An 8,393-nucleotide genomic window follows, 5' to 3' on the forward strand; every position below is an offset into this window, starting at 1 on the left:
AATCAATAACAAAAATAATTGTTAATTACTAATTTTGACGTGTAAATAGGCAACTCTTTGCCAACATGTCTGACAGAAACTTTATAAAGTGTTGTATAAAGCACAGTGTGATAGGAATTCATAGCTGGCATCCTCAGCAATGAAGTTGCAGGTTGCAACCGCTGCGCCTCAGCCTCCCCATTCCAAGTGTGTAGGAGAAACTACGGTGGCTGCGAAACTTGCAAAATATACAGAATGCCCACCGCTACCAAAGGCCCATTGTAAGGTCTGTTTTTATTCCTTTTATAATGGATCCAGAGGATTTGTCCTTGATAATTACTGCTTTAGTGAAAAAATTGCAGCCAACAGAAATCTAGAGCCAGTGTTTGGTGTGTCTGTTCTGGGCTACTGTAGAAACATGGTGGTTCAACATGGTCGACTCCATGGAAGAGAACCCGCTGCTTCTGTAGATAAAAACAGCTCATTCTAAGGTAATGAAAACAGAACTATTGTTATTTTCAGGTGATCATACACTAATGAAATCATACACATTCACACTCTTTCTGACAATAGATTCTCCTTAATTTTACACACTGCACCTTTAATATGGCAATGTGTTTTCAACTTCTTTTGTGGCTCCGAAGAGAGCCCCCAAAAATCTAATAATACAAATGTGATGTTATTGCATTCTGTTTTCCAAAGCCCAATGAAATTAACTTAAATAAAAGGGCTGTCTGGAAGGCTGATGAAATTGATTTACGAGAACTGATATTGATACTGTTACGTTTTGAAAAATGGTTACTAGTAATAGAATTTTGTAGTTAATTGGCAAAAACATGCGTGTATGTCTGTGCCAGTTCAAGAACAGCAAAAAGACATTATGGCACCAGTGTGCTTTCTTTTTATCTGTGTTTTATGGCACTGAGTCCACTCTCTTCATGCCTCTTTGAAGATTTTTTTTTTCATTCTCAGCCCGAAGGAAGTAAAGGATGGAGAGGGAAGATGGGAGCTGCAGCAACTTCCAAAACTTTACAGCATCACAGCGCATCACAGAGCCAGCAAAATAGCCAAGCGAATTTTACACAAAACAAACTGCATCAGACTTCTCTCAAAGACAACTGATCTTAAAGCAGCACACTGACTGATCTAAGCAGCTTTTGACAGGCACACACACACACACACACACAACGCAGTTTTTGCATAATGAAACACTTTGACTGCTGTTTATTTAGATTGTTCTATCAGGAAGAGTTAGAATGGTCAATAAATCAATCATGGAGTATTCCCCACACTGGACTATAAAAAGTGGTTCTTTAGGCATCTTGTTTTGTGATGAATGTATTGAATATAACACTGTATACCTGTTATTTAATAATACTGTTCACATCTAACTACCAGGATCCACTGTATGTGACCACCCTGCATTTACATTGTCCTTCTTGTCCTCAGGTGAATACACGGTCATGACGGCTCACTTCCATCTGAAGAGGAAGATTGGCTACTTTGTGATCCAGACGTATCTGCCCTGCATCATGACGGTCATCCTCTCCCAGGTCTCCTTCTGGCTCAATCGAGAGTCTGTTCCCGCCAGAACTGTCTTTGGTGAGTTTTTTTACGTTTTAAACATTTCCACACTTTCCACAGAGAAAATAAATTCATACACATGCACGATGATGTGGAAAGTTTAAGTTAATTAAGCTACCTTGTTTAACTGGCATTTAAGTTGGCAAAGTATTGTGACATCATTGTCGCAGATTTTTAAATGTTACTTTTTGTGGTGTTCATAATATTAATCATTATTTCAGCCATACGGGAAACTGAAATGAGAGGAGCAGATTGTGGCAGGATGTAAAAAAAGTGAATGCACATGCATGTTAACTAGAAAAGAGGAAGGTTTATTTTACTTAAGTAAAAGTAGCAATACAACAATGTAAAGATACTCCATTACTCCATTAGCTGCACACTCCCAGTGAAAGTCACTGCATTTAAAAGCTTACTTAAGTAAAAGTACACAAGTAAATGTACTTAAGAGTATCTTATTATGCAAAATATCCCTGTTTAGAAAGTTATACTTTTCATAAATTCTTTTATTGGCATTTACATGTAAGCAATAGTTTAAAGCTTTTAATATTAATATTATTTAATTTAATACTAATATTAACAATGAAGCTCTACTTTTGGTTTTATATTATAGTTTTATTTTACGAAGATGATATAAAATATTGATTACTATACCTGTGAAATACATTTAATGGAGTAAAAAAATATATAAATTATATTATTATTATTACTAAAATGTAGTGGAGTAAAAGTAGCAGACAATTGAAATAATTATTTTCTCCGTAGTTGATTTATACGATGAACAACTTGACGACATGGCAGGGAGTTGGGAAATGACTGTGTATGAAAGCTAAAGTGTTACACTAATGTGGTAATCAAAATATTTTCCGAATGTTGGCAGGTCTGTATAGGCCATAAGTGTTGGAAAATCCTGCAACTTGTGATAAAAAAATTCCCAGTACCTCCTTTGCTGGAATACTGGTGTGTGTGGTGTACTAGTCCTGCTGCTTTTGCCAGCACAAAGCATGTCCAATTTCAGTGTTATTAGATGTCAGTCTAACAGTCCAACACAACGACCCAGATTGGAGAAATCTCTGCTGTTTCTGGCCCCTCACCGACGAATGACAGAGTGTTGCTGAGGCAGTCAAAAAGTCTGGACCATCTCATAGATGCTGATAGTCCTGGGGCCGCAGAGCGCTGCTGGTGCATCTCTGAGAAGACAAGTAATGGCGCGATGGACCTGGGTCTTGGTGAGGCCTAAGCCATGGACAGTGAGCTCTACGAGGGATTAGGTTTTGCAGGGAAACAGGTAACCCCCAAGTCGAGAGGCCGCTCGACTTGCCGCTCGGCTTGGGGGTTTGGTTGGAGGGTGGAAGGCTTTGCATGTTTGAACTACCTACACTGTAAAACCAACTGAATTTTGTAAGGTAAAAGTAGCTTATTTGCACTGAGAAAATAAAATACCTAGTAAAAAGTACATAATCAGGAATGTGTCTGTAACTTAATTAACTAAATTAAATTAAAACTAAATTAATGTAACTTAAAATTACTAGTGAACGCTGCTTAATTGTTTTATAAAAAATGGTTAATTTTTAGAACTGAATTCAAATGGAATTTTAAACAAACAAAGTAAAATCAAATTAAAAAGAAACGCTTTACAACTGGCATAGCAACTAAATATCATAATGCCATCATATCAAAAATGACATCAACTGTTGATGCCCAATTAATTATCTATCAAAAAGATGTTATAAAAGAAAAAAGAAAGTAAGTTTGGCATGTTATATTATTCCAAACTCGTTTGGTATACATTCATTTATTGTGTTTTGGGCCTTTAATTTGGAATACCTGCAAAATACTGTATTTATTTCCACTGTTGTGATGAAACAGAAAAGCACAAAGAGCCCAAATGGTAACTCTTCTTATCCTCACCTGAACCTGCGGGGCTTGTTTGCAGCGCAGACTGTAAACTGAGTGTTCATGCTGACAGGTGAACGTTTTATTAGGCCACTGCAGGCAGGCCACCAGATGGGGGTCATGCCTGCAATGAGGTCTCGCCCTGCTTATCTGCCGGAGGACATAGGACCCACACCCACACTCTGATTTCCCATTTGGTAAAATGTCAGGAACTTGTCTGGGGCTAATATAATGCTCTCTTTCTATTTATCCACTGAAGTATAATACACATTAATAAACCCAGTCATTATCTGTTGTGACAAACAGGGCAAAGAGGAAAGGTTGTCTTGAAAGGCATTTTGTGACTTAGTAAAGGAGTTCTCAGTAACAGAGATATCTGCTTCCTGGTTCATAAATAGCCTACGCAAAAGATCAGAAAACTGATAACTTAAAGTCCCCTCCAGTCAGAAATCAGTGTTTCTTGTTGTTGCTACAGTGCTCTGTACGTGCAGAGTTTGACACTAGAAGGATGTTTTTACATTCATCTGCTAAAAGTGGAAAAGGGGGGCCCTAAGAGTGGTCAGAAAATCAATGTGCATTCACATGTTCTTCAGAAAATGATTCTGTCTTTTATGAAGTATACAAGTAACTTAAGCTTACAACAAAGACTTAATAAGAAACAAACAAACCTACAATACCTCAGCACAGGACATATCAGCATAATGTCATAATAATGTTTCAACATAATCATAACTGAACAAGGTTAATCTGCAAAATGTCCCCTAAATTACTTTTATGAAGCAATTTATACATTTATACAAGCATAAGAAGCCATAAACTTTAAAGTTCTTTATGTCAAGTGTCCATTGTTTCCTCTTTTAAAAAAAAGGCCTTCAAAGTTTCAATTGTTTTATGTTAAGAGTTCATAAAATGTTCAAATTTCAGCATTAAAAAGTTCATCAAAGGATTCTTTTTTTTCTCTCGAGAGTCAAGAGTATTAATTTTATAATATATGTATGTGTACAGAAATGCTATTATAATTATAACATTATAATAAGCTGACATACTTACATCTGTACTGTACGCAAGCTGAGTCATGCCTCTCAGGCTGTTTACAGATTCCCTACATTCATTGGTGTTCATTCATAGGAACCCACGTCACCCATTGGTTTGTGGAGTACCATTTTGATGCCTTGAGTTTGGCATTATGGCCATGATCATGTTGTGTTTTTTGGAGCCAGTAGCGGTGAAGTACTGTGAGTTGATCTACACTCATTGGCTGCTCGTAGTTTCGGTTTGTCCATAGCAGGAAACAATGGCAGCTCACCCTGTTACACATATTCCAGATAAACAGTAAAATTTTTGAAAATATTTTAAATGAAAAATAGTGAACACAGTAACAGAATATTGATCCATATTTGATCAGCACTGCCTAGTTTGACAGTTTGATCTGAGTTTGGTGGGTTGAGCTGGACGGACTCACTGAGAATGACCACAAGGTATCACAAGGTAGCCACGCCCCAAAGCATACCCTGCTTTATTGTCTATTTTACTGGGACCAAAAGTTTCCTAAGTGAACATCATGCTGTATGGAAGAAGACTGAAACTAGATATTAAGAACATAAACTCTTTAGGAAAATGTTTACTGAGCGAATGAATCAAGTGAGAACTCGCCTCATTTCTCTATTAGACTCCATACTATCAGAGTTCTTGTTTGCAGCCAATGGAGCTGTCCCCTGCTGGCCATTGCATAGAGTGCAAGTTTAAGACACTTCCACTTTGAGTTCATTTCACAGACCCGGAAGCTCTGTCCACCATTAATTATATACTGTTTTACTATACTCACCTACAGCACAGGCCCAAGGCAAATGGTAGCTCTTAGGGTTCATATAAAGAATTTAAATCCTTCTCAGTGAAACTGTACTTTTTTCATTTTTCAGTCATAATTAGTCTATGAGAAATTTGTCGTTGAACAAATTGTAACCTATTTATAGCACTGGACACTGACTTTCAATCGTTTTTTCAAACTGAACTGTGATCACATCATGAGCTAACTAGCTAACACCAGCTACAGTTAGGGACAAGTTAGCGGTTACTTTAATAACAAGTAAAGCTATCTGTTCATCAGGAAAGAGCAGACGGAGGACATCAAAGGGAAGACCAGAGAATATTTAGCTTTCTTTCACAACTGAGAAAGCTCTTTGCGACCTCCAGAAACGTCATGGTCGAATATACTATACAGACTGAGCAACACTGTAACATTATGAGAGAAATTAAGGGAAAGCACAATATGTCCCCTTCAAAATAAATCTCATCCTTTTTTTGTAGATAGTTCTGTGCTTGCCAAGAAAGCTCTAATACAACTCCCCTGGCCCAGTTGGCAGGGGAAGGGAATAAAAAGATGTCTCCACCTCACAGTGTGATTCCTGAAGTGCCACTCAGCAAGGAAATTAATCTGCAACTGCTTCTTACAACATCAAAGAAATGCATGGCAGAAGCCATCTTACTGTAGCAAGTTTAAAATTTGTATTGCAGCTAACGGTCAGGGTATGATCCATGGCAGACTGGGCTTTTAGTGCTGTAAGAGAGCACAACACCACCATCATGGGACATAATTCATTAGATCATCCCTGCACTAAACACCAGCTGAAACTAATTTTGACTAATGTTTGGTATTTGTTAAGGCTGTTGGGTATGATTTGGATTCAATTCCTTTCCATTCGTTTGGATGCTTTTGTATATGACTTACATCATGAGGTGTCAATTTTAAAAAGTCAGTCTGTTGTCAGATGTCTATGTATCTTGACATGGGGACTAAATGACAAAGTGCCCTAGTAGTCTGTTTTAAATGTATCCAGTTTCATAGGAAAAGGGCAGCGATAGCAGCATCAACCAGCTTCTAAAAACAGTATAGTTTTAAAACCTCCTTCTGATTACTTTACAAACCTAGTGCAATCCCAGTGCCTACTCTTGTGAAGCCTGTACAATGCTGTAAACAAGACAATAACCTTGTTGTTTCTATTCCTCCTACACTCTGCTATTTCAAGAAAATAAGGAAAGGTTTGAGGCAGAGGCGTTTCCAGACTTTTCTGGCTGGGCTGACACAAGAGGGGCACTGATTTATGCAGGGGTTGCATGAAGATGTGTCTAAGCTTTCCAGTCATTCCTAATTTATGCAATTCTAATACCGTTTCGGGACCCCAATATGCTGAAATATTCAAATACACTAGCTGGAAATAACACATTTATACCACATACAAAAAAACAGCATGGTTTTTGCCCCAAAACAGCACGGAATTAGCATAAAGTGGGCATGTCTGCAAAGGGGAGACCCATGGGTACCCATATAACCAATTTTTGTTCAGATATCTTGAGGTCAGAGGTCAAGGGATCCCTTTGCATTAGCATTTTTCAGCCGCCTTCCCAACATGCTAGCATGACATGGTACCAATGGATGCGTTAGGTCATCTAGTTTTATATGATACCAGTATCTTCACTCTAGCTCTAATATGAGCCTGCTATGGCCTCTGAAAGACAATTCAAGTAGACAATCCCCCTCGACATGCCCCTGGAGGATGGAACAATATGTGATAAGGATATTGTGCGTGCAAACTTGTGGCTAGAAGGATGCACTAGAGGCTCTTGGAGTGTGCAAAACAGAAACTGAAATAAAAATGAGTCACAAAGCCATTCACTCCATTCAAAATTAGACAAGGCTTGCATCTGAAAACATACACACCTTTGTACATAAATGAAGACAAATATTACAAAAACAATGCACATGTTGACTTTTGAAATATGGAAGATGAGCATCAAGAAGTCATCCCACTAATTTATGTTTCTCTTTTCAAACATTGACACCTCTAGTTTCTTAAGACTTAAAACATTTAGGAGGATCTATTGGCAGAAAAGGAATATAACATTGTTGGGATCCAAGGATACCTTTAAATATGAACTTGCTCATTTGAAGTGTTTAACTGGACCAAAGGGAGCATGTTGGAATCGTTCTTTACACTGCTTCAGGAATGGAAAATTGGTTTAGAAAGGGGCCATTTGCATTTACATGTGTTTCAGAGTCACATTAGTTTTCTCTTTTGTGCTTGGAAGGGAAGAGGTGGACAACTTATTTTTTCAATTCTTCAATTTCAATTTCAATTGTATAGCGCCAGTGGTCTTAACAAAAAGTTATCTAAGGACACTTTTTAAAAATTAGAGCAGGTCTAGACCGTACTCCTTTATAAATTATTTAAGAGACCCAACAGTTCCCAGCATGAGCAAGCATTTGGTGACAGTGCAAGGACTTCTTTGTTTAAAGAGGCCAGAAACCTTGAGTAGACCCGGCTGGGACTTCAGACTTGACAAAATGTCCTCCATGTCCAAATGTTCTTTTCACTTGTCCTTATGACATAAAAGGTTTTAACAGTTTCTATTTTTTTTCTGTTTTCTTATGAAATTTCCATCCATGCCAGAAGCAGAACATAATGCAGGTGTTTTTGGACAACTATGTTACTTGCAAACATCTGCATCTTGTAATTTACCACACTGTGTACTTATTTTCTCTCCCAGTGCGCCTGCTGTTCTGAAATCAGGCCATAAAAAATACCGTGGCATATGGGACGTGTGTTCTGACAATCAATCATTCAGTGGCATCAGGGATTCTAAATTATTTGAAACAAACTTGCCTGAGGGAGTCGGGTGAAGATGTATTATCTAGTATGGAATGTTTCATCAAAAGAGTTAAAGCCTTCCTCTACTGTTGTCCTTTTACTAAATATATTCTCTGATAACTGATTTTTTTTTATATATATGCTTTTGCCCTCTCTTTTCAGTGTGACTACGGTTCTCACCAATGACAACCCTGAGTATTAGTGGCCCGTAATTCACTGCCCAAGGTGGCCTATCGCTACTGCCATGATTGGTTTATCGTGTCTGCTATGCCCTTCGTCTTTCTCTGCACT

General features: G+C 37.9%; 1 protein-coding gene across 1 annotated transcript in view; it reads left to right on the plus strand.

Annotated features, from left to right (window-relative positions):
• The window catches only part of gabra2a (gamma-aminobutyric acid type A receptor subunit alpha2a), a 37,333-nt gene that overhangs the window by 27,782 nt on the left and 1,158 nt on the right, over nucleotides 1–8,393 (plus strand). The window contains 3 exon segments of the mRNA XM_035674587.1: nucleotides 1,429–1,620; nucleotides 8,302–8,381; nucleotides 8,383–8,393. The exon segment at nucleotides 8,383–8,393 is cut by the window's right edge and continues 97 nt beyond it. Coding sequence (XP_035530480.1) covers nucleotides 1,429–1,620; nucleotides 8,302–8,381; nucleotides 8,383–8,393 — 283 coding nt within the window.

This window comes from Morone saxatilis, unplaced genomic scaffold (genome assembly GCF_004916995.1).
Source record: "Morone saxatilis isolate NCDOM2014 unplaced genomic scaffold, NCSU_SB_2.0 Contig3, whole genome shotgun sequence".
Taxonomy (NCBI): domain Eukaryota; kingdom Metazoa; phylum Chordata; class Actinopteri; family Moronidae; genus Morone; species Morone saxatilis.